At 51.8% G+C, this 27184-nt stretch overlaps 1 protein-coding gene across 1 annotated transcript in view; it reads right to left on the bottom strand.

Annotated features, from left to right (window-relative positions):
- Window positions 1–133: 133 nt before the first annotated feature.
- The window catches only part of STX8 (syntaxin 8), a 255829-nt gene continuing 228778 nt past the window's right edge, over window positions 134–27184 (bottom strand). The window contains exon 8 of the mRNA XM_073606990.1: window positions 134–387. Coding sequence (XP_073463091.1) covers window positions 323–387 — 65 coding nt within the window. The 3' untranslated portion in view covers window positions 134–322. The remainder of the gene's footprint in view (window positions 388–27184) is intronic.

Here is a 27184-nt window from a genome sequence, read left to right as displayed (position 1 = left end):
ACGCACTAAGTCAGAGCAGCCGCCGCCGGAGAAATAAAGGAGGATCTCGGCGTAACCCTTTCAGCTTTCGGCTTCTTCCAAGATGGCGTCCGTGCTCAAGAGGACTGGATGCAAAGTGTTGGGTCAGGTGGTGAAAACGAAAGACCTCGATCGAAAAAAAAAAAAAAAGAAAAAAAAAAATCACCCAATCAGTTATGTGTTGATTAGAATACATTGAAGGTCCTTTGGGTATGAGATTAGTAGTTGTAGAAGATGAGGGGTTTACGAATCGTGGCCGTCACCGCACTCCGATGGTAGGTTTCTCCGTTTACATCCTTGTTGGTCACTTCGGCCAAGCTGCCACCACGACAATCGCGATGAGGAGGAGGACGATGACCACCCACATGGCTGCGGGAATAAAACAAATTGAAGTTATTGCAAGTGTAATTATTTATCTTAAAGCAGAACCCCTTGTCAGAGATAACACGATAAAAAAGAGTCCTTTGCCACTTTAATACTTTCACCCCCTTCCTGCCCAGGTCAATTTTCAGCTTTCAGCGCTGTCGCAATTTGAATGACAATTACGCGGCCATACAACACTGTACACATATGACATTTTTATCATTTTTTTTCACACAAGTAAGTTTTCTTTTGGCGGTATTTAATCACTATTGGGTTTTTTATTTTTTGTTAAATAAAAATATATATATATTGAAAACAAAAAAATTTCTTTGTTTCTGTTAGAAAATTTTGCAAATAAGTAATTTTTCTTCTTTACAGATGGGCACTGGTGAGGCTGCACTGATGGGCACTGGTGAGGCTGCACTGATGGGCACTGGTGAGGCAGCATTGATGAGGCTGCACTGATGGGCATTGATGAGGCTGCACTGATGGGCATTGATAAGGCTGCACTGATGGGGCACTGGTAAGGCTGCACTGATGAGGCTGCTCTGATGGGCACTGGTAAGGCTGCTCTGATGGGCACTGGTAAGGCTGCACTGATGGGCGCTGGTAAGGCTGCACTGATGGGAATTGACGAGGCTGCACTGATGGGCATTGATGAGGCTGCACTGATGAGGCACTGGTAAGGCTGCACTGATGAGGCTGCTCTGATGGGCACTGGTAAGGCTGCACTGATGGACATTGATGAGGCTGCACTGATGGGGCACTGGTAAGGCTGCACTGATGAGGCTGCACTGATGGGGCACTGGTAAGGCTGCACTGATGAAGCTGCTCTGATGGGCACTGGTAAGGCTGCACTGATGGGCACTGGTAAGGCTGCACTAATGGGTACCGGTAAGGCTGCACTGATGGGCACTGACGAGTCTTCACTGATGGGCACTGACGAGTCTTCACTGATGGGCACTGACGAGTCTGCACTGACAATCAGAGCCCTGATTATCTGTGTAAATGTTTCCTGTCACACTTGCCAGTTACCGGCTCTCCTTTCCTCACACTGACAGCACACGAGGAAAGGAATGCCGATAACCAGCAAGTTTGTTTACATGTGATCAGCTGTGATTGGGACACAGCTACTCACATGGTAAAGGGCTGCTGTGATTGGCCCTTTACCTTCGTCACAGAGACTGCGGGAGGCCCGTTCTAAGGCCCGTACATGGACTTCCACCCGGAACAACAGAGCTGTGCTGTAGCCGTTTTTCGGCTTTGGCACGGTATTGAAGTGGTTACAGATAAAACAACAGAAACAGCATTTACTGCTATCTTCATCTTCAATCCAGAGATTTCCCCCTTAGTACTTTTTTTCTGCCACTAGATGTCCTCAGTCTGATTGGCCAGCATCATTCAACCTTCTTTCTCTGAGTCCAAGTCGTCCTGGACCCACCCCCAGCCTGTGATTGGATAGTGAAAGGAAAAGCAGCACAGTGATGAACTCCTCTCTCTGTCACTCCTCTCTCTCCTCCTATCAGCGTTCTTTTTTCAGCCTTTGAACGGATTGGCTCCTTGTGCTGCTTCTTCAAGAGGCTGATGCCAGGTCAAATTCAGGTACTTGCGCTGCTTGTATTTATAAAAATACATTTAGGACCCATTCACACCAGCAGCTGCGTTGAACACATGGCTCAGAGATGCCACAATTGTCTAAATCCTAGTCCCTGCGAAGTTCTTGGCTGTATTCACAAATGTCTGACACAGATCGGCCCTCTGTAGCAGCTTGTGACTTACTACAAAGTTACAATGCTGCAGTCTGATCGTTGGGGGAGGGGGGATTGAGGAAATGCTTCCCCTCTGTCGGCAGCAGACTGATGACATCATCTCAGTATAAAAAGAAATGTCTTTATGGCGCAAGTAATGTATGGGTAACCTCCTTATAGCCAAGGAAAAAAAAAATGAGATGCATAACCATGAGTCCAATAAACTAATCTTCAGGGGAAGGCAACCTTTGAGACGTGGAGATCTACCATGATAACATTGAAGAGATTAAAGATCACCGGGGTGCCGGGGCCTTTTTTTTTTTAAAGATAAATATCAAGCCCCTAAAAGTCAGTAGTCGGTTGGGCAGAGTACAGAGGTCAGCAAGATGTAGGGCATCAGTAGGGAAGATGACGGGGTGAGCAGGAGAGAGACTAGCAAGGCAGAGGGCAGTGTTAAGAGGAGGAGGGTCTGGAGGGAACGGTACAGGGGGGTCTGGAGGGCACGGTACAGGGGGGAGTCTGGAGGGCACGGTACAGGGGGGAGTCTGGAGGGCACGGTACAGGGGGGAGTCTGGAGGGCACGGTACAGGGGGGAGTCTGGAGGGCACGGTACAGGGGGGAGTCTGGAGGGCACGGTACAGGGGGGAGTCTGGAGGGCACGGTACAGGGGGGAGTCTGGAGGGCACGGTACAGGGGGGAGTCTGGAGGGCACGGTACAGGGGGGAGTCTGGAGGGCACGGTACAGGGGGGAGTCTGGAGGGCACGGTACAGGGGGGAGTCTGGAGGGCACGGTACAGGGGGGAGTCTGGAGGGCACGGTACAGGGGGGAGTCTGGAGGGCACGGTACAGGGGGGAGTCTGGGGGGCACGGTACAGGGGGGAATCTGGAGGGCACAGTACAGGGGGGGGGGGTAGATGGCATTAGACAGGGGGGTCTGGATGGCATTAGACAGGGGGGGTCTGGATGGCATTAGACAGGGGGGTCTGGATGGCACAGCGCATAGGGGTTTGGAGGGCACATTACAGGGGATCTGGAGGGCATAGTACAGGGGGTCTGGAGGGCATGGTGCAGGGGGGTCTGGAGGGCATGGTGCAGGGGGGTCTGGAGGGCATGGTACAGGGGGGTCTGGAGGGCATGGTACAGGGGGGATCTGGAGGACACGGCACAGGGGGTCTGGAAGAGATGGTATAGGAGGGTCTGGAGGGCACAGCGCAGGAGGGGTCTGGAGGGCACAGCGCAGGAGGGGTCTGGAGGGCACAGCGCAGGAGGGGTCGGGAGGGCACAGAGCAGGAGGGCATGGTAGAGGGGGTTCTTGAGGGCACAGCGCGAGGGGGGTCTGGAGGGCACAGCGCAGGGGGGGTCTAGAGGACACGGCACAAGGGGGTCTGGATGAGACGACACAGGGGGGTCTGGAGGGCACAACGCAGGAGGGTCTGGAGGGCACAGCGCAGGAGGGGTCTGGAGGGCACAGCGCAGGAGGGGTCTGGAGGGCACAGCGCAGGAGGGGTCTGGAGGGCACAGCGCAGGAGGGGTCTGGAGGGCACAGCGCAGGAGGGGTCTGGAGGGCACAGCGCAGGAGCGGTCTGGAGGGCACAGCGCAGGAGGGGCCTGGAGGGCACAGCGCAGGAGGGGCCTGGAGGGCACAGCGCAGGAGGGGCCTGGAGGGCACAGCGCAGGAGGGGCCTGGAGGGCACAGCGCAGGAGGGGCCTGGAGGGCACAGCGCAGGAGGGGCCTGGAGGGCACAGCGCAGGAGGGGTCTGGAGGGCACAGCGCAGGAGGGGTCTGGAGGGCACAGCGCAGGAGGGGTCTGGAGGGCACAGCGCAGGAGGGGTCTGGAGGGCACAGCGCAGGAGGGGTCTGGAGGGCACAGCGCAGGAGGGGTCTGGAGGGCACAGCGCAGGAGGGGTCTGGAGGGCACAGCGCAGGAGGGGTCTGGAGGGCACAGCGCAGGAGGGGTCTGGAGGGCACAGCGCAGGAGGGGTCTGGAGGGCACAGCGCAGGAGGGGTCTGGAGGGCACAGCGCAGGAGGGGTCTGGAGGGCACGGTACAGGGGGATCTGGAGGGCACAGAGCAGGAGGGCATGGTAGAGGGGGGTCTGGAAGGCACAGCGCAGGGGGGGGTCTGGAGGGCACTGCGTAGGGGGGGGTCTGGAGGGCACGGTACAGGGGGGGGTCTGGAGGGCATTAGACAGGGGGGTCTGGAGGGCACAGCGCAGGAGGGCCTTGGAGGGCACAGCGCAGGAGGGGTCTGGAGGGCACAGCGCAGGAGGGGTCTGGAGGGCACAGCGCAGGTGGGGTCTGGAGGGCACAGCGCAGGAGGGGTCTGGAGGGCACAGCGCAGGAGGGGTCTGGAGGGCACAGCGCAGGAGGGGTCTGGAGGGCACAGCGCAGGAGGGGTCTGGAGGGCACAGCGCAGGAGGGGTCTGGAGGGCACAGCGCAGGAGGGGTCTGGAGGGCACAGCGCAGGAGGGGTCTGGAGGGCACAGCGCAGGAGGGGTCTGGAGGGCACAGCGCAGGCGGGGTCTGGAGGGCACAGCGCAGGAGGGGTCTGGAGGGCACAGCGCAGGAGGGGTCTGGAGGGCACAGCGCAGGAGGGGTCTGGAGGGCACAGCGCAGGAGGGGTCTGGAGGGCACAGCGCAGGAGGGGTCTGGAGGGCACAGCGCAGGAGGGGTCTGGAGGGCACAGCGCAGGAGGGGTCTGGAGGGCACAGCGCAGGAGGGGTCTGGAGGGCACAGCGCAGGAGGGGTCTGGAGGGCACAGCGCAGGAGGGGTCTGGAGGGCACAGCGCAGGAGGGGTCTGGAGGGCACAGCGCAGGAGGGGTCTGGAGGGCACAGCGCAGGTGGGGTCTGGAGGGCACAGCGCAGGAGGGGTCTGGAGGGCACAGCGCAGGAGGGGTCTGGAGGGCACAGCGCAGGAGGGGTCTGGAGGGCACAGCGCAGGAGGGGTCTGGAGGGCACAGCGCAGGAGGGGTCTGGAGGGCACAGCGCAGGCGGGGTCTGGAGGGCACAGCGCAGGCGGGGTCTGGAGGGCACAGCGCAGGAGGGCCTTGGAGGGCACAGCGCAGGAGGGGTCTGGAGGGCACAGCGCAGGAGGGGTCTGGAGGGCACAGCGCAGGAGGGGTCTGGAGGGCACAGCGCAGGAGGGGTCTGGAGGGCACAGCGCAGGAGGGGTCTGGAGGGCACAGCGCAGGAGGGGTCTGGAGGGCACAGCGCAGGAGGGGTCTGGAGGGCACAGCGCAGGCGGGGTCTGGAGGGCACAGCGCAGGAGGGGTCTGGAGGGCACAGCGCAGGAGGGGTCTGGAGGGCACGGTACAGGGGGATCTGGAGGGCACAGAGCAGGAGGGCATGGTAGAGGGGGGTCTGGAAGGCACAGCGCAGGGGGGGTCTGGAGGGCACTGCGCAGGGGGGGGTCTGGAGGGCACGGTACAGGGGGGGTCTGGAGGGCACAGCGCAGGAGGGCCTTGGAGGGCACAGCGCAGGAGGGGTCTGGAGGGCACAGCGCAGGAGGGGTCTGGAGGGCACAGCGCAGGAGGGGTCTGGAGGGCACAGCGCAGGAGGGGTCTGGAGGGCACAGCGCAGGAGGGGTCTGGAGGGCACAGCGCAGGAGGGGTCTGGAGGGCACAGCGCAGGAGGGGTCTGGAGGGCACAGCGCAGGAGGGGTCTGGAGGGCACAGCGCAGGAGGGGTCTGGAGGGCACAGCGCAGGCGGGGTCTGGAGGGCACAGCGCAGGCGGGGTCTGGAGGGCACAGCGCAGGCGGGGTCTGGAGGGCACAGCGCAGGCGGGGTCTGGAGGGCACAGCGCAGGAGGGGTCTGGAGGGCACAGCGCAGGAGGGGTCTGGAGGGCACAGCGCAGGAGGGGTCTGGAGGGCACAGCGCAGGAGGGGTCTGGAGGGCACAGCGCAGGAGGGGTCTGGAGGGCACAGCGCAGGCGGGGTCTGGAGGGCACAGCGCAGGCGGGGTCTGGAGGGCACAGCGCAGGAGGGGTCTGGAGGGCACAGCGCAGGAGGGGTCTGGAGGGCATGGTACAGGGGGATCTGGAGGGCACAGAGCAGGAGGGCATGGTAGAGGGGGGTCTGGAAGGCACAGCGCAGGGGGGGTCTGGAGGGCACTGCGCAGGGGGGGTCTGGAGGGCACTGTGCAGGGGGGGGTCTGAAGGGCACGGTACAGGGGGGGGGTCTGAAGGGCACGGTACAGGGGGGGGTCTGGAGGGCACGGTACAGGGGGGTCTGGAGGGCATTAGACAGGGGGGTCTGGAGGGCACAGCGCAGGAGGGCCTTGGAGGGCACAGCGCAGGAGGGGTCTGGAGGGCACAGCGCAGGAGGGGTCTGGAGGGCACAGCGCAGGAGGGGTCTGGAGGGCACAGCGCAGGAGGGGTCTGGAGGGCACAGCGCAGGAGGGGTCTGGAGGGCACAGCGCAGGAGGGGTCTGGAGGGCACAGCGCAGGAGGGGTCTGGAGGGCACAGCGCAGGAGGGGCCTGGAGGGCACAGCGCAGGAGGGGCCTGGAGGGCACAGCGCAGGAGGGGCCTGGAGGGCACAGCGCAGGAGGGGCCTGGAGGGTCCAGCGCAGGAGGGGTCTGGAGGGCACAGCGCAGGTGGGGTCTGGAGGGCACAGCGCAGGTGGGGTCTGGAGGGCACAGCGCAGGAGGGGTCTGGAGGGCACAGCGCAGGAGGGGTCTGGAGGGCACAGCGCAGGAGGGGTCTGGAGGGCACAGCGCAGGAGGGGTCTGGAGGGCACAGCGCAGGAGGGGTCTGGAGGGCACAGCGCAGGAGGGGTCTGGAGGGCACAGCGCAGGAGGGGTCTGGAGGGCACAGCGCAGGAGGGGTCTGGAGGGCACAGCGCAGGAGGGGTCTGGAGGGCACAGCGCAGGAGGGGTCTGGAGGGCACAGCGCAGGCGGGGTCTGGAGGGCACAGCGCAGGAGGGGTCTGGAGGGCACAGCGCAGGAGGGGTCTGGAGGGCACGGTACAGGGGGATCTGGAGGGCACAGAGCAGGAGGGCATGGTAGAGGGGGGTCTGGAAGGCACAGCGCAGGGGGGGTCTGGAGGGCACTGCGCAGGGGGGGGTCTGGAGGGCACGGTACAGGGGGGGTCTGGAGGGCACAGCGCAGGAGGGCCTTGGAGGGCACAGCGCAGGAGGGGTCTGGAGGGCACAGCGCAGGAGGGGTCTGGAGGGCACAGCGCAGGAGGGGTCTGGAGGGCACAGCGCAGGAGGGGTCTGGAGGGCACAGCGCAGGAGGGGTCTGGAGGGCACAGCGCAGGAGGGGTCTGGAGGGCACAGCGCAGGAGGGGTCTGGAGGGCACAGCGCAGGAGGGGTCTGGAGGGCACAGCGCAGGAGGGGTCTGGAGGGCACAGCGCAGGCGGGGTCTGGAGGGCACAGCGCAGGCGGGGTCTGGAGGGCACAGCGCAGGCGGGGTCTGGAGGGCACAGCGCAGGCGGGGTCTGGAGGGCACAGCGCAGGAGGGGTCTGGAGGGCACAGCGCAGGAGGGGTCTGGAGGGCACAGCGCAGGAGGGGTCTGGAGGGCACAGCGCAGGAGGGCCTTGGAGGGCACAGCGCAGGAGGGTCTGGAGGGCATTAGACAGGGGGGTCTGGAGGGCACAGCGCAGGAGGGCCTTGGAGGGCACAGCGCAGGAGGGGTCTGGAGGGCACAGCGCAGGAGGGGTCTGGAGGGCACAGCGCAGAGGGGTCTGTACCCTCCAAGGCCCTCCTGCGCTGTGCCCTCCAGACCCCGCCTGCGCTGTGCCCTCCAGACCCCGCCTGCGCTGTGCCCTCCAGACCCCTCCTGCGCTGGGTCTGGAGGGCACAGCGCAGGAGGGGTCTGGAGGGCATGGTACAGGGGGATCTGGAGGGCACAGAGCAGGAGGGCATGGTAGAGGGGGGTCTGGAAGGCACAGCGCAGGGGGGGTCTGGAGGGCACTGCGCAGGGGGGGTCTGGAGGGCACTGTGCAGGGGGGGGTCTGAAGGGCACGGTACAGGGGGGGGGTCTGAAGGGCACGGTACAGGGGGGGGTCTGGAGGGCACGGTACAGGGGGGTCTGGAGGGCATTAGACAGGGGGGTCTGGAGGGCACAGCGCAGGAGGGCCTTGGAGGGCACAGCGCAGGAGGGGTCTGGAGGGCACAGCGCAGGAGGGGTCTGGAGGGCACAGCGCAGGAGGGGTCTGGAGGGCACAGCGCAGGAGGGGTCTGGAGGGCACAGCGCAGGAGGGGTCTGGAGGGCACAGCGCAGGAGGGGTCTGGAGGGCACAGCGCAGGCGGGGTCTGGAGGGCACAGCGCAGGAGGGGTCTGCAGGGCATGGTACAGGGGGATCTGGAGGGCACAGAGCAGGAGGGCATGGTAGAGGGGGGTCTGGAAGGCACAGCGCAGGGGGGGTCTGGAGGGCACTGCGCAGGGGGGGTCTGGAGGGCACGGTACAGGGGGGGTCTGGAGGGCACGGTACAGGGGGGTCTGGAGGGCATTAGACAGGGGGGTCTGGATGGCACAGGAGGGGCCTGGAGGGCACAGCGCAGGAGGGCCCTGGAGGGCACAGCACAGGAGGGGTCTGGATGGCACAGCGCAGGAGGGCACAGCGCAGGAGGGGTCTGGAGGGCACAGCGCAGGAGGGGTCTGGAGGGCACAGCGCAGGAGGGGTCTGGAGGGCACAGCGCAGGAGGGGTCTGGAGGGCACAGCGCAGGAGGGGTCTGGAGGGCACAGCGCAGGAGGGGCCTGGAGGGCACAGCGCAGGAGGGCCCTGGAGGGCACATCGCAGGAGGGGTCTGGAGGGCACAGCGCAGGAGGGCACAGCGCAGAAGGGGTCTGGAGGGCACAGCGCAGGAGGGGTCTTGATGGCATGGTACAGGGGGATCTGGAGGGCACAGAGCAGGAGGGCATGGTAGAGGGGGGTCTGGAAGGCACAGCGCAGGGGGGGTCTGGAGGGCACTGCGCAGGGGGGGTCTGGAGGGCACTGCGCAGGGGGGGGTCTGGAGGGCACGGTACAGGGGGGGGTCTGGAGGGCACGGTACAGGGGGGTCTGGAGGGCATTAGACAGGGGGGTCTGGAGGGCATTAGACAGGGGGGTCTGAAAGGCTCAGCGCATGGGGGTTTCAGAGGGCACATTACAGGGGATCTGGAGGGCATGGTACAGGGGATCTGGAGGGCATACAGGGGGGGTCTGGAGGACACGGTGCAGAGGGGCCTGGAGGACACGGTGCAGGGGGGGTCTGGAGGACATGGCACAGGGGTGTCTGGATGAGACAGTATAGGGGGGTCTGGAGGGCACAGGGCAGGAGGAGTCTGGAGGGCACAGGGCAGGAGGAGTCTGGAGGGCACAGCGCAGGAGGGGTCTGGAGGGCACAGCGCAGGAGGGCATGGTAGAGGGGGGTCTGGAGGGCACAGCGCAGGGGGGGGTCTGGAGGGCACTGCGCAGGGGGGTCTGGAGGGCACTGCGCAGGGGGGGTCTGGAGGGCGCAGGGGGGGTCTGGAGGGCACTGCGCAGGGGGGGTCTGGAGGGCGCAGGGGGGGTCTGGAGGGCACAGCGCAGGGGAGGTCTGTAAGGCACAGCGCTGGCGAGCATGGTAGAGGGGGGTCTGGAGGGCACAGTACTAAGGGGTCAGGAAGGCTGCTGTGGATACCGGTTCTGGTGCTGTTATTTCCATCGGTCCTCCTCTCTGGTCACATGATGTCACCCACTTGGATGAACAGGAGATGAGAGCCTGCAGGGATCAGTGCAATCAACGCTATGAGGAAAGCTTCGGCCGAAACGCGCCAGTATTTCAGATGTAGCCCTGCTGTTAGTGCTCAATAAAGGAACATAAGAAGAAACATTCGTGTTGCCGGCATCTTTTATTTATCTTATGTTTATGGGACATTTAAGCCTGTGCACCGGTACTCAGCTCACCATCCCTTCACTGTGCGGTAGAGCTTGGGTGAGTCTTTGTCTATCAGTGCACTCAAGGCTACAAGAGTCCGGACTAGCTGACAGCGAATCCTATGTGGCAGTGGCATTCCTCGCCCCACAGCTGCACATGAAAGGGGCATGCTGCGGGGCGGGGAATGCCTCTGCCTAGCACTGGCTATGCTTCCTGGCTTGAGAGCACAGGCGGCAAGACGCTGTAGCTCGTTCATTCTCTGCACTGCTCTGCCAATCAGTGTGTGGGGAGAAGCACTTGTGGGTCGGCAGGAACTCGATGGTGTTCAGTCGACATGTAGATCGCAATCGATGGGATCGCCCCCAGCCACCCGCAATCGCTGGCACGTTCTGACAGGAGAGAATAGACAGATCTGCTGTTCGTAGTAATTATGAACAGCGATATGTCTCCTCCTCCAGTCAGTCCCATCCCCCCACAGTTGGAAACACTCACGACGGAACACACTTAACTCCTTGATTGCCCCCCTAGTGTTAACCCCTTCCCTGCCAGTGACATTTACATAGTAATCAGTTCATTTTTTATAGCTCTGATCGCTGTATGAATGTCAATGGTCCCAAATATGTCTCAAAAGTGTCAGATTTGTCCGCCGCAATGTCGCAGGCCTGCTAAAAATTGCAGATTGTCACCATTACTAGTAAATAAAAAAAAATAATAATAAAACTGCCATAAATCTATCCCCTATTTTGTAGACGCTATAACTTTTGCGCAAACCTATCAATATACACTTATTGCGATTTTTTTTTACCAAAAATATGAGGAAGAATACATATCGGCCTAAACTGAGGAAGAAATTTGTTTTTTAATAACATTTTTGAGGAGATTTATTATTGCAAAAATTAAAAAATAGTTGTTTTTTTTCAAAATTGTCGCTCATTTTTTGTTTATAGCGCAACAAATAAAAACCGCAGAGGTGATCAAATGCTGCCAAAAGAAAGCTCTATTTGTGGGGAAAAAAAAGAACGTCAATTTTGTTTGGGTACAGCGTCGCACGACCGCGCAATTGTCAGTTAAAGCGACGCAGTGCCGTATCGCAAAAAAGGGCCTGGTCATTAAAGGGGCAAATCCTTTCCAGTCCTTAAGTGGTTAAGCACGTAGCTCTGCCTGCTAATGTAATTTGCATAATAATACATCTGCATACATGATAAGCTATGGGGAGAAAAGAGGAGGCCTAAGTTGGCCGTTGAACTAGCATGAAAGAGATTTAGTTGCTGTCAATACACATCTGCGTGATTATCAAGATATTTCCACAGAATTTATCAGCAAGGCGCGAGGATGCAGCAACAATCGCTGAGAAATGTTTCCTTGGTCAAGCTGACCTTCTGATTTCACTCGCTTAGAAGCCTTCAGCAATTCGGGGAAGGCAGCCACGTCCTGGCTTTGTAGCACAGATCGCTCCCTGTCCACCATGTTGTGCCTTACAGCCGCTGACCATCATTGTCTTTAGATAAAAGCAAATTTTTTTTTTTTTTAATTGGAAATCTTCCCGTGAACAAAATATGGAGGCTACCACAACGGACCTTCTGGAAGTGCTGCTTGCTGGTAAAGAGTTGAAGGATCAGAACCTCTGGCAGTAGTTTTTATTGACATCTATGCTTATTCCTTTCCAGATGGCGACCACTCCTCCCATTTCTAGAATGGGTGTTGAAGGGACAGAAGTGACGGAATACTCCCCCACTGTTTCGGCTTCCAGAATGTTCAGTGAAGTTCGTACCTACCTCCTTATGCAGGGGGATGTCAAACTCTGGACGCTCTTCTACATATTTGGTGGGACTTTCCCAAAAATTTGGTGTTATTGGGTTAATCTGTACCAACTGGTGTACACTATTTTGTTTAAGGGCATAGGCAAGTTACCTGAGCCGTACATCAGCCAAATATACCAACTCACAATTCTACCGTTTGACACTCCCACCACCATTGCTGCAGAGTGCCCCCAAATTACAGTGGTGTCCCACAAAGCCCCCAACCTCCCACAGTGCCCCCCCAGCCTGCTGCAGAGCCTCCAGCGCCCCATAGTGTTCCCAGCCTCCAACAGTGTCCCACAGTGGCCCCCCATAGGGTCCCCAAAATACAGTGGTGTCCCACAAAGCCACCAACCTCCCACAGTGCCCCCCAGCCTGCTGCAGAGCCTCCAGCGCCCCACAGTGTCCCCAGACTCAAGCAGTGTCCCACAGTCCCCAAATTAGGGTCCCCAAATTACAGTTGTGCCCCACAAAGCCCCCAACTTCCCATGGTGCTCCCCATTGTGCTTCTGAACCTCCCACAGTGCTCCCCCCCTCAACCTCCAGGCTACTTCAGAGCCTCCAACCCCCTATAGTGCCCCCAGCCTCCAGTGCCCCAGCTCCCCAGCCTGTTGCAGTGCTTCCAGCCCACTATAGTGCCTCCAACAGTATCCCCCAATCCCCCCTACAAGGCCCCCAACCTCCTGGGGAGACCCCAGCCCCCTCCCAAATCCTCATTCCCTATATGGTCACCAGGTCTTCTGCAGAGTCTCCTAACCCCTAACATCTATCACCCCCCCCCCCCCCCCCCCCAGAAGGACATCCAGAGTCTTCCACTATTTCCAGCATATTTTGTATTCTCATACTTTGATTGTGAGAGTAGAAACTTTTTTCTACCGTTTGGATCATGGAAGGTTTTGTCCGAATTTCCTGGGCCCCGGTTTTTCAGGGTTCGAGAATCGCTGCCATAGAGAAGAGTTGTTATCTCCGTGTCCTTAGGCTAAGCCCACCACTGACAGCGGACAAAGGAGTATTGGCCAAAGCATGGTAGTACTCTAATCTCACAACTGCCCATTCATAGGATATTCTGGTTTTTCATAGATGGAAAAATGGCTTCCATTCTTAAAATTGAAATTCCTAAACTAAAAAAAAAATTGGCTTTCCTTCTTTAACCACTTCCGGACCGTCCCATTGTCGTTATACGTCGGTATTTTTACATTAAATACCGGGGTTATGACAGCAGACAGCTACCAAAGCTCCGGTATTTTTCTAAACAGCGGGCGGTCTGCTTAAAGATAAAAGTGGTCTTCCCCGGTGGATTCGCCGCGAGATCACTTTTACCGGCGGCGGGTGCCCACCCCCTCCCCACCACATCCCCGTCCCGCCGCTTACCGGAGCCGCCAGTAGCGGCGGAGACGATCCAATCCTTTCCCCTCAGAGGCACCAAGTCGAGTGAGGGAATGATGGCCCCTACTCGACTCTGTGCCGTTGGATGATGGCAGCGACGTCAGACGTCACTTCCGCCCAATGGTCTTAACCACTTACGGACCGCCCGCCGCAGATTTACGTCGCTACTTTGAAGAGGTGTATCGTTGTTACGGAAGCAGCTAGCTGCCATAACCCCGGTATCCTCTTCTTCATCGGGCGGTCCGCTTCGACATAAAAGTGGTCTCTGCAGCGGATTCACCGCAAGATCACTTTTATCGGCGGCGGGATAGGGGCCCCCCCTCCCGCCATGCTCCGATCAGGTCCACTCTACTGCTTGGTATGGAGAAGAGTAAGGGGAAGATGGCCCCCACCCATCTCCATCTCCATATCATTGCAGGGCGGAAGTAACATCAAACCGTCACTTCCATCCATAGCACTTAAAGGGCCATCAAATGACAATTTTTATTTATTTATTTTTATTGCATTTTAGTATAAATATGAGATCTGAGGTCTTTTTGACCCCCAAGATCTCACATTAAAGAGGTCCTGTCATGCTTTTTTTCGATTACAAGGGATGTTTACATTCCTTATAATAGGAATAAAAGTGATCCAACATTTTTTTTTTTTTTTTTAAAGGAACAGTGTAAAAATAAAAATTAAAAAGTAAAAAAAATAAGAAAAAAGTTTTAATAAGTTTTAAAGCGACTGTCCCGCCATGCTCGCGCGCAGAAGCGAACGCATATGTAAACGGTGTTCAAACCACACATGTGAGGTATCGCCGCGATCGTTAGAGCGAGAGAAATAACTCTAGCAAAATACCTCCTCTGTGACTCAAAACTGGTAACCCGTAGAAATTTTTAAACATTGCCTATGGAGATTTTTAAGTGTCAAAATTTGTTGCCATTCTACGAACGGGCGCAGTTTTGAAGCATGACATGTTGGGTATCAATTTACTCGGCGTAACATTATCTTTCACAATATTAAAAAAAAAAAAAAAATGGGCAAACTTTACCATTTTCTTGTTTTTTAATTCAAAAAAGTGCATTTAAAAAAAAAAAATACTGCTTTTGTAAAACTGCTGCGCAAATACGGTGTGACAAAGTATTGCAACAACCGCCATTTTATTTTCTAGGGTGTCTGAAAAAATTAATTATATATATATATATATAGATATATATATATATCTATATATATATATATATATATATATATATAGATATATATATATATCTATATATATATATATGTGTTTGGGGGTTCTAAGTAATTTTCTAGGAAAAAAAAATTATTTTAACTTGTAAACAAGTTTTAAAAATCGGCCTGGTCACTAAGTGGCTAAATTAAAAATCCAAAAAAAAAAAAAAAAATTAAAAATGGCTGCCATTCTTAAATTTGAAGTTCCTAAACTGAAAAAAAGGCTGCCATTCTTAAAATTCAAATTCCTAAACTAAAAAAAAAAAAGGCTGCCATTCTTAAAATTCAAATTCCTAAACTAAAAAAAAAAAAAATGTCTGCCATTCTTAGAATTAAAATTCCTAAACTAAAAAAAAAAAATCCCAAATTAAAAAATTTGCGCATGGGCCCTATGGGTTGAATATTGTGACTCAAAGACTTCGACCCGTCCTTGTTAGCTGTTTAACCCATTTAATTGGTGTTTGGGTTCATCTACATTGAGATACAAGGTAACCTGGTTCCATTTCCCAGCTTCCTATCCTACTACTTCACTATATGAAACACTTTTCTGACCCTTCCCATCAGGTTTTTTTTTTTTCTTCTAAACTCTCTCGTTCTCCATCACCATATTCAATTTACGTACTTATGGGCCCCAACCCCAGTGGCCTGTAATTACAGTTTCATCTGGTAGACCACAGATGATCAGAAGGGTGGTCTTGCATCCCACTACAGGACTATTTATTTCTTCCACCAGACCGCATTTTCTTGGCACTGGAGTAACCGGGGGGGGGTCCCTGTACAGGCGCAGACCTGGCTGCACTCGTTTATAAGCGCCCCAATGTCTCTGAAACTTCTACAAACTTCTAATAAAAATGTATTGAAGTTGAAAAATGTTTTGGCTGGTGTTAGGCTCTAAACTAAACTGTAAACCCAAAATCTATTTTTGTTATATTTGACCTCACTCTGCACTGTATGCAGTTTTCCTAAAGCCCAACTCCACACAAAACTTATATTCTTTGCCCGTCCCCTCCCAACCCATCCTGTCCAAAGTTTTCCTTGTGAAGTCAGTTATACTCACGTGAGACACCACTCCATCCAGGTCCTTCACTCAAGCAGTTTCCTCCTGTGGGGACCGCTAGCAAGCCTCGCCGGCTGGCCCTCTTTCTTCTTATGGGTTTGACATCTTCAGGATCTTAACAGGACCCTTCCGCTGGCCGGCCATAGGGAATGGTCAACACCCAAAAAAAAGGAACCCTCCAGGAAGTTAACAGTGAGGAGAAGAACCCAGCACTGGATGATCATGTGACCATGGGTTTTAGTAAGTGAAAATTAGGTTTAGCATTTTTTTGGAGGGGGTTGGGAAGAATGTCTGGGGGGGGGTGATCATTTTTTTGTAAATGGAGTACAAAGATTCTCATCTGGTGATCCTGCCAGTAAGAGTCATTTTTCCGCCCACACAAAGTGGATGGAGGAAAACCCCTACTGGAACACTGATTGGCTGCATTGAAGGAAAATTTTCTACCATGTCCCTTCAAAGTCGAAAAGACATGTTGCAGGACCAGCTAAATCTCAGTAAACACTAAGCCCGCCTTTAAGACAATGTTACACCAATATTTATGGCGTAACATGGTGCCAAGTGGACCCCCTCCACTCCCAAAACAGCCCTCTCTGGGGGTTCTACTGCCCCCGCAGCAGTTGCCAGATTTGAAAAGGGTGTGGCTGAATGGGGCTCCACCAACACACCTGCATCCTTCATTCCGAGAGATCTGTGAATGAATGAACTACAAGTACCATCTGCCATCACGGTAGACGTAGTTCTCAATAGAATACAAGTACTGTGATCCCCAGACTCATAGTCTATTGGCACTTCCTCCAGCTCTACCATACCTTAGTATAAACAGGGAGCTGGAGGAAGAGTCTGCAGGGGCCTGTGCATTGCGCACCTGGCATCCAATGGATGTTTTGTAGGCTCATTTGCAAAAAAAAATATATATATATTTTTTCCAGAAATATGCGCAATATGTATTTTTTTCTTTTGCACAAAAGGTGGACTTTTATTTAGCCACTCCCTGGCAATTAGCAGCAGCCGTCTCGGCCTGTTCCTTCAGTTGGCCTTTCCTCTGCCAATCAGAGTGTTGTCATCCTGCAGAAGAAACCGGCGTTACCGGAAGGATCTCCAGGTAACAGATTCACCAAAAAAAGACTTGATTTAGAAAACTGTATACAGTGAGACAAACAGTAAGGCCAAACATATTGAGAAATAGATTTTGGGTGTACACACCAGGAGTTATAAGTCTATAAGCCTCACTCTTGTTTTAGAAATTGAGTCAGCCAAAGAAAAAAAACAACATATAAGTCATTTGTGTTTCTTTATATATTTATTTTTTTCGCAGCACAGAAGAGAGAAGAATTTTATTTCACGCCGGTTAATTGTAACCATTGCAGAGGGCAAAGGGCCAAAAAACGTGGATCCAGTCCGGGGCCGGGCAGGTGGCGGGAACGGCAAGTTTCTACGTAATTAATTGAGATATTTGTGATGAGCCATAACTCCCCTCTATGACGCAGCGGCATTCCCTGGCCCCGGCCGCGCTCCCTTTGTCCTGCTGTAATTACGCGCTCTGTTACCACAATTCCACGGCCAATATACCGCGGCCTCTGGGAAACTATTTGCTTCGTAATGCTGGAACTCCAGTGAGCGCAGGTAAAAAAAAAAGCAAAAAAGGTTTGGTTTTTGGATGGCGCATGCTGTGCGGGATCACGTACCGTGACAGCAATATTAATTTTTTTTTTTTTGGTCTTTAGTGCTGTTATTTGTTAATAATCCAGGTGTTATATTTGATACTAAACGGTATCCTTATTCTCCAAGAATAATCTATTGGTATCCACTATTCAACGGCTCTATAACACAGCCATTAGCAATTTTGGATATCTGTTTCTGAGGAACGTGCCTCAAAGCGACCATTTACGAAAGCCAACATATTGGGGTTGACTTACTAAACCTAGAGAGTGCCAAATCTGGTGCAGCTGTGCATGGTAGCCAATCAGCTTCTAGGTTCAGCTTGTTCAATTAAGCTTTGACAAAAAAAAAAATGGAAGCTCATTGGTTTCAATGAAGAGCTGCACCAGATTTTGCACTCTCAAGTTTTATTAAATCAAACCCGCAAAGTCATCTACAACTCTGGCCTGAGCTACATCACCAACCTCATCTTAAAAATTTCACCCAAACTGTCCCCTGAAAACTTCCTGCGTTCTAGATCCCCATCACCTCCTTTCCAGGCTCGCCTCCAGAACCTCTCCCATCCTTTTGGACTCCCTATCCCCAATCAGTCTTTTTCCTACTCCCATCAACACATCTCTATGGGGAAGAATATCTTGGTCTCTAACGAACATGTTTTTATTTTCTTTTACCGGGCCTTGGAGAGAGTTACTTTGGCTCCTAAAAAAATGAAATATGATAGTGCTTGTGAGTACTTAGGTAAGTCCGGAATGTAGTGATTTAGCAGTGCTATATTGGGGTCAGGGGTTGTCGTAACATTTGTTATGGAGCTGATGGTCCACCATATGTGGAGCATCGTGCCCTCTAACTCACAACCCCTAAAGCATAAAGGAGAGGACCCTGGAAAGATCACTGCCAGCTTAGAGGGGACATATGTTGCACTGGGAACCTTGTGAATGTCCAGCAAGAGCCCAAAAAGCAGCTATGTGGTTGAGGACACCAGGAGGGGTGTGAATACAAGTAAAAACATTCAGGGGCAACCACAATTGGAAGCGGTGATCAGAACAGTCTTGAAAGGACAATCAAAAAGCTCAATGAGATAAAATTATGTGCTGATTTAATAATGACATATACTTAGATGAACAATTACAGGGGGTCCCCGGGTTACAAACAAGATAGGGACTTTAGGTTTGTTCCTAAGTTGAATCTGTTTGTAAGTCGGAACAGGTACATTTTTTAAGTGTAGCTCCAGCCAAAAAATATATTTTTAAGTTTTGTAGATAGCATAGGGAAGGGTTATCACCCCTGTAACATTTGTTTTTCTGTCTGTGCCCCTGTTCAGAAGATTTCACCTCACTTTCTGTCCCAATGACAATTGGATTTTGAAAATTTGGGGTTATTAGGGAAATAAGGATAGGTGATAAAGCATCAGTGGAGACACCTTTTTCCCATATTAACTCTTACAGGAGTGAATTTCCCTTCCTAGGGGTAGATTTCCTCTCACTTCCTGTTGTCTCCTGCCGTTTGTAAGTAGGAGTCGTTTGTAAGTCGGATGTTTGTAAGTAGGGGACCCCCTGTACATAAAAATCTCCTTGCATAGATGGAGCGACAGCAAAGTGTGCTCCTCACTGTGACAGTACCTTGAGCAACAGTCGGTGGTGGACTGGCTTGGTGAAGCAATGCTGCGATGGCAAAACCTTCATGTATTCCTGGATGTCACTAGGAGGTGGGAAGCCAGCGTGTGCAGAGCCAGATGGACAATATGAGACCTCGATCGACTCCCCAATGATATGTGGCAGGATGGTGGAACAGCCACGGAACAAGGAAGGGAACGAGAGGCCATCGGAACAACCACCGACCAGAGCTGGTGGATGGAAACACCCGAGCTTGACGTCTTACGATTGGGGAACAAAAGTTCAAAATGAGGCTTGAAGCACAAAGGGTGGAGAGCAAGCCAAGGAGAATGGAGAGAGAGGATGGAGAGAGAGGATAGCTGTCGTATTGACAATGCATATCGGGCGTGGCCCTTCTTCAGGTCATGACCTGAAGACGTCACGCTCGGGTGTTTCCATCCACCAGCTTCGGTCGGTGGTCATTCCGGCGGCCTTTCGGTCCCTTCCTTGTTCCGTGGATGTTCCACCAACCTGTCACATATCATTGGGGATTCGATCGAGGCCTCATATTGTCCATCTGGCTCTGCTCACACTGGCTTCCCACCTCTTAGTGACATCCAGGAATACATGAAGGTTTTGCCATCGCAGCATTGCTTCACCAAGCCAGTCCACCACCGACTGTTGCTCAAAGTATTTGTCACAGTGAGGAGCACACTTTGCAGTCGCTCCATCTATGCAAGAATATTTTTATATAATCGTTCATCTATGTCATTATTAAATCGGCACATGATTTTATCTCATAGACCTTTTTGATTGTTTGTCCTTTCAAGACTGTCCCGATCAGCGCTTCCAATTGTGGTTGCCCCTGAATGTTTTTAATTGTAACTGAACCGTCTCCCCAAAGGGCTTGTTTACACTTGCATCAAAATGTGGCCTTGGACACGCTTTTTAAAGCACTCTGAATGCCAATCAAAGCGCCTTGCACTAAATAAAATGGTAGTCCTGTTCACACGTTAGGTTTGCTTTGCTTACAAAATGATCCCCCATGTCGCTTTCTTGGTGCTTTAAAGTGTCTCCAAAGCCTCCAGAGAAGTCTATGACAACACTCACTAACAGCACCTGCAGCTTTTGAGGGGCTATTATTCGGTGTTAGCTTCGCTTTGTTTTGGAGGCATTGCAGGTATGAGATATCCCAGGATGCACTGGGAAACCAACAAGCAAACCGGAAAGACATGATCATCAGTCAGTTGCGGTTCACGTGCAGATATTCTGGAAGTCTCTGGTGTGGATGTCACATCTGGTGTGCAGCGTGGAGCAACAGGAAGGGGAGCGGGGTACAGACTGGAGTCAAACTAGCAAACAGCACATGTGCTATGCAACTTGGGAAAGCTGTAGCAGAAGGTGAGCGAGGACCGAGAGAGAGGACTGATGGGCAGAGGATAGGCAGAGCTGGGGGAACTGAGCAGGAGAAACTGGCAGATGTCACACATGGTGCGCAGTATGGGAGCAATATAGTGGGAGGTGGGTGGGGACAGGAGATAGAGGAGGATCAGGAAACCAGAGGATTGGCAGAGCAAGGGGATCAGCAGAGCTTGGAGTTACTACTGGACTGAGATCACCAGAGCTTGGAGTTACTACTGGACCGGGATCAGCAGAGCTGGGGATACTACGGAGCAAGGGATCTGCTGAACGAAGGTACTACTAAGCTGGGGATCTGCTGAACGAGGGTACTACTAAGCTGGGGATCTGCTGAACAAGGGTACTACTAAGCTGGGGATCTGCTGAACGAGGGTACTAATGAGCTGGGGATCTGCTGAGTAGGAGTTCTACTGAGCCAGGGTTCTACTGGGCCCCTTTAAAGTGGTTGTAAAGTCAGAAGGTTTATCTTATTGCATTCTATGCATCAAGATAAAAAACCTTCTGTGTGCAGCAGCCCCCCTATTATTTACCTGAGCCCCCTCTCAATCCAGCGATGTTGCAGGAGTGTCTCGACTGCCCGGGACTCTCCCTCATCGGCTGAGACCGCAGCATGGGACCATTGGCTCCTGCTGCTGTCAATCAAAGTCAGAGAGCCATTGAGGAGAGAGAGGGGGCGAGGCCGAACCACGGCTCCATGTCTGAATGGACACAGGAAGCTGCGGCTCGGTTTGGGTGCCCCCCATAGCAAGCTGCTTGCTGTGGGGGCACTCGGCAGGGGGGAGGGGCCAGAAGCACCAGCGGGGGGACCCCAGATAAAGAGGATTTGGGCTGCTCTGTGCAAAACCACTGCACAGATCAGGTAAGTATAACATGTTTGTTATTTTTGAAAAAAAAAAAAGAATTTAGTATCGATTTAAAACAAATAGAAATCAATCGATAATTGTATTGGCGCAATTTATATTATGTTACGCTTATATTTTTTATGTGCACCTGAATATACTCATCTTGAGTGATTACCTTTGTAACCTTTAGAAAACCTGCTAATAAAACATATTCAGCCTTAAAACAAATAGAAAATCAACACACACGGGGCATTTGCCAAGCATCATTAAAGCTTCAAAAGAGCATCACCGAAGCATCAAACACACATATAAAAAAAGCATGCTGAAGCGGTGGGCCCTTTAATGTGTGTTAAAGACGATGTAAGCGTAAATGAGCCCTTATATTGTAAAGTGCTTGTCAAACTGTTGGCGCCTTACTGAACCAAATCCAGCTCTGAAAAACAATTGAAAAGCCCCAATTTCGGTAAAAGTCACTTGGCCTCTTCACTCATTGAGTAATAAGACTCTCAGATTCCTGAAGGAACAGCTCCGAGTGCATTAAGAGAAGCTTATAATTCCATATTTTCATATCTGCCCCCCCCCTTAAAACCCCCTGGAGACAAGTCACCCGGACTGGAAAAAGCAGAAAAGTCATCAGGAGAGGATGGGGGGTAGATGGAGTCCCTCTTGCTGGGGATCTGGGAAAGATGGATATTACTCAGCTGAATATTTCAAGGCTCAGTTCAGTGGAAAAAAGAAAAAGGAAAGATTAATAGGGAAAGACAGAAGTGTAACGGCACGGTGTGGAAATGACTGTAACACATGGCAGCTCTTTGTTGAACCTTGCCAAGCACCCCAGTGATGTCCTCTTCTTAGAAGTGGTGGAGAAGTTAACCCTTCAAAGGGATGCGAGACCTAAGTCAAAGGTTTTCGGTAAGGAAGACCATTCTTTCACTTAGACACCAGATTTGTCAACCTGTTGAAGACATGTTAGGACTATCCCTAATAGAGTTTATTTGTTGGGAAAATTGCTGTTTTTCAATACCATCTTCACTGAAGGCCTCAGGTGTCCATGGTTGGACACCTTACTCTTGCGACACATCTCACTTTAAGCACAGTGTATCAATGGCATCAACTCTTTGGCCTGTAATATTTTTACTATAGGTGGAGTCTGGTGGGCCATAATTCCAGACTCTGGTCCGGTTCACCTGGGAGACTTGGCTGTCCCTGCCCACCTTTCTGTGTTCCGGCTCCTTATATTACATTCTCCTTAATATAAATATAACATACAGCAGGGATAGTGGAAAACCGTCATAATGAGCACAGGTGGTGTACAAACCTGGCAACTCAGCACAGGGAGGGTGGGGGCCCCTTATAATGGGCACAGCGGGTGTACAGACCTGAGAACTCTGCACAGGGATGGTGGGAACCCCTCATAATGGGCACAGTAGGTGTATAGACCCGGGAACTCAGCATGGGGATGGGGGGAACCCCTAATAATGGGCACAGCGGGTGTACAGACCTGAGAACTCAGCACAGGGATGGTGGGAATCCCTCATAATGGGCACAGCGGGTGTACAGACCCGGGAACTCAGCACAGGGATGGGGGGAACCCCTCATAATGGGCACAGCAGGTGTACAGACCCGGGAACTCAGCACAGGGATGGTGGGAACCCCTCATAATGGACACAGGTGTACAGACCCGGGAACTCAGCACAGGGATAGTGGGAGCCCCTCATAATGGGCACAGTGGGTTGTACAGATCCGGGAACTCAGCAGAGGGATGATGGAAACCTCTCATAATGGGCACAGCAGGTGTACAGATCCGGGAACTCAGCACAGGGATGGTGGGAACCCCTCATAATGGGCACAGCAGGTGTACAGACCCGGGAACTCAGCACAGGGATGGTGGGAGCCCCTCATAATGGGCACAGCAGGCGTACAGACCCGGGAACTCAGCACAGGGATGGGGGGAACCCCTCATAATGGGCACAGCAGGTGTACAGATCCGGGAACTCAGCACAGGGATGGTGGGAATCCCTCATAATGGGCACAGCGGGTGTACAGACCCGGGAACTCAGCACAGGGATGGTGGGAACCCCTCATAATGGACACAGGTGTACAGACCCGGGAACTCAGCACAGGGATGGTGGGAGCCCCTCATAATGGGCACAGCAGGCGTACAGACCCAGGAACTCAGCATAAAGATGATGGGAACCCCTTTATGCTACTTACAGCAGGTGTACAGACCTGAGAACTCCACACAGGGATGGTGGGAACCCCTCATAATGGGCACAGCAGAGACAACAACAGAGATTGATGTGACTGGCTCCGTGATCTCTGTACAGCACTGTGGTATATGTCAGAGCTATATAAATGTATAATAAAAATAGTGTGTGACTGTGGGGGAGGGGACATTAGAGTGTGAGCTCCTCCAGTACAGAGACTGATATGACTGGCTCAGTGTTCTCTGTACAGCACTGCGGTATATGTCAGCACTATACCAAATATATATAATAATAGTGTGTTACTGTGGTGGGGACCATTAGAGTGTAAGCTCCTCTGGTGGATCAACGTGAACAGCTCTATGCACTCTGAAGCACTATAGGATCTTTGCCTCGGTACGGTGATGGTTACGGCAGGCAAACGCAACATAAACATCTACATCTGAAGCTGAATAGAGCTCATAGTAAATCCAGCCGTAAATTTCTCACATTTGCTAAAACACATAACTTTAGTGAATTCCCATCTTAGCTTTTCCAAGAGATTAATAACTCGTCTTTCTCATCGCAAGTCAGAAAAATCGACGCCAATTTGGAAACCACCTCGCGCTCAAAGAGACTGCAAGCTCTTGAGACTAGAGCACCCCCCTCTTTCTATTTTATTTTGGTCCTTTAATCCCATGTGAACTCTCTTCCCGATATAAAGTCTGTTTAATTGTCTCTGAGGTGTGCCATGGCAACCTTAACCCCCTTCGTGCCGCTAGACAGACCTCCGTCAACAAAAGGCCGGGGCTACGGCTTATGGAAAATATCAGGCTAACGACGGCTCTGAGCGTACAAGGGCTTTCTCATGTGCGCACAAAAGCAACGATTGTCATCTGTCACCGTGAGATCGGGGGCCTTGTCTTTCTGGTATGGTGCTATTTACACTGCGATCTCCCGGGCTTTCTGTGAGGCTGAGAACCTGTTTGAGATGCTGGCCGCTATTCAAGTGCCGTGTGAAAAAAAAAAAAGAAATGAAATAAAAAAAAAAAAAAAAAAAGCATCATAAATATGTCTTGTTCTGACAGGGTCTCTTGTGTCTCCCCAGCGGAGAAGCACAAGGCCACGGCATTCAGCTCCGAGTCCTGGCCTGATTTACCGTGAAGGGGCCCACTCTGAAGTGTCGTTCTGCCGGAGCGTGCGGAATATGGTATCAATTCAAAGTGGGCCGCGCTAATAGGTTTTTAATAAGGGGGGACGTTTAATGGGGAAACGGCAATTTGTCCCTTTTTTTTTTTGCCTACTTTCCCTCATACATGATGGATTCTGAGCTGATCGTGACGGCGTGTGGGAGGATCATTTGTCAGGCAGATAACAGCATAAAAAGGACAAAAAGTGACAACACCATCTTAGGAAATGTAAACATAAAATAAAAAAAATAAATTTAGGGAGAGAAGAATTATAAACTGTAATTTGATTCGCACACACTACATACAGCCATTTATGTGGCATTTCTCAGGTCGAGAGTCAGAAAATTACCTCAGAAAGAGCTCCGTTATTCGAAAAAAAGTGCGCCATTGGCACTCAATAAGATTTTTGAACGTGCTGATCTGGAAAAAATAAAAAAAGGGAGAGAATGCCCACATACCCAATTTGAACAAATTGCAAAGAGAACCTCTCTAATGGGACTTTAACCACTTCAGACCTGAAAGGATTTACCCACTTCCTGAACAGGCCCCATTTTTTTTTTTGATATGGCACTGGCGTCGCTTTAACTGACAATTGCGCGGTCTTGCAAAGTGGTACTCAAAACAAAATTGATTTTCCCCACAAATAGAGCTTTCTTTTGGTGGTATTTAATCACCTCTGGGTTTTTTTTTGCGCTATAAACAAAAAAAAAAGCGAAGAATTATATATATTTTGATTGGTTTGCGCAAAAGTTATTGCGTCTACAAACTATGGGATAGATTTATGGCATTTTTTTTAATTTACATTTTTTTTTACTAGTAATTTCTGAGGTAAAGAATCAAAAAATTACCTCAGAAAAGGCTCAGTTACGCAATAAAAGCACATCAATGGTTATTATTATTGTCATTACAGATGTTATTGAGACATATGGGTATTGACAAAACTGACAATATTAGCCAATCATGGCAATAAAATTCAGACATTAGTGTCATTTACACGCTACAGGTGGCCATTTTTTGGGTAAAGAGTCTGAAAATTACCTCAGAAAAGCTCAGGTATTAAAAAACAACAACATTAAAAAAAAGCACATGTTAATGGTCCTTATGAATGGCACTATGACATACAAGGATTTTTGGGAGATGTGGGCACTTTTGTCAAATAAGCAATATTGACATTAGTCTTATTTGCACACTATAGGCGGCCATTTTGTGGTATTTCCTGAGGCCAAGTCCAAGAACTACCTCAGGAAAAGCTCAGTTATTCAAGAAGAATGGGTTTTGTCAGGCAGATACTAGCCTAAGAAAAATAAGAAAAACAGCACAAAAGGAAGACCTCTACCCATGCCACATCCAAAATTATAGTACAATTTTGGATAAGAAAAAAAAAACAATTTTAGACGAAACTCAAAACTTTAACTTGACTTGCACACTACAGGCGGCCATTTCTCAGGTAAAGAGTCCAAGATTTACCTCAGAAAAAGCTCAGTTATTCACAAAAACTGGGTTTTGTCAGGCAGATAACAGCATAAAACAAAGTGCCAATGCTATCGTAGGAAAAATAAAAAAGCCATTTTAGACAGAAAAAAAAAAAACATTTAACTTGACCTGCACACTACAGGCGGCCATTTCTCAGGTAAAGAGTCATAATATTACCTCAGAAAAAAATCAGTTGTTCAAAAAACGTGCGCCATCGAAAAAATGAAAAAAAAAAAAAAGCCTATTTGGAGGGGAAAAATACAATGGGGACGGAAAGTATTCAGACCCCCTTAAATTTTTCACTCTTTGTTATATTGCAGCCGTTTGCTAAAATCATTTAGGTTCATTTTTTTCCTCATTAATGTACACACAGCACCCCATATTGTACACACAGCACCCCATATTGTACACACAGCAACCCATATTGACAAAAAAACACAGAATTTATATTTTTGCAGATAAATTAAAAAAAGAAAAACTGAAATATCACATGGTCCTAAGTATTCAGACCCTTTGCTGTGACACTCATATATTTAACTCAGGTGCTGTCCATTTCTTCTGATCATCCTTGAGATGGTTCTACACCTTCATTTGAGTACAGCTGTGTTTGATTATACTGATTGGACTCGATTAGGAAAGCCACACACCTGTCTATATAAGACCTTACAGCTCACAGTGCATGTCAGAGCAAATGAGAATCATGAGGTCAAAGGAACTGCCTGAAGAGCTCAGAGACAGAATTGTGGCAAGGCACAGATCTGGCCAAGGTTACAAAAAAATTTCTGCTGCACTTAAGGTTCCTAAGAGTACAGTGGCCTCCATAATCCTCAAATGGAAGACGTTTGGGACGACCAGAACCCTTCCTAGAGCTGGCCGTCCGGCCAAACTGAGCTATCTGGGGAGAAGAGCCTTGGTGAGAGAGGTAAAGAAGAACCCAAAGATCACTGTGGCTGAGCTCCAGAGATGCAGTCGGGAGATGGGAGAAAGTTGTAGAAAGTCAACCATCACTGCAGACCTCGACCAGTCGGGGCTTTATGGCAGAGTGGCCCGACGGAAACCTCTCCTCAGTGCAAGACACACGAAAGCCCGCACGGAGTTTGCTAAAAAACAACTGAAGGACTCCAAGATGGTGAGAAATAAGATTCTCTGGTCTGATGAGACCAAGATAGAACTTTTTGGCCTTAATTCTAAGCAGTATGTGTGGAGAAAACCAGGCACTGCTCATCACCTGTCCAATACAGTCCCAACAGTGAAGCATGGTGGTGGCAGCATCATGCTCTGGGGGTGTTTTTCAGCTGCAGGGACAGGACGACTGGTTGCAATCGAGGGAAAGATGAATGCGGCCAAGTACAGGGATATCCTGGATGAAAACCTTCTCCAGAGTGCTCAGGAC

This window comes from Aquarana catesbeiana, linkage group LG12 (assembly GCF_042186555.1).
Source record: "Aquarana catesbeiana isolate 2022-GZ linkage group LG12, ASM4218655v1, whole genome shotgun sequence".
Classification (NCBI taxonomy): Eukaryota; Metazoa; Chordata; class Amphibia; order Anura; family Ranidae; genus Aquarana; species Aquarana catesbeiana.
Note: the sequence above shows the minus strand (reverse complement) of the source record. Positions and strands in the feature narration are given on the sequence as shown.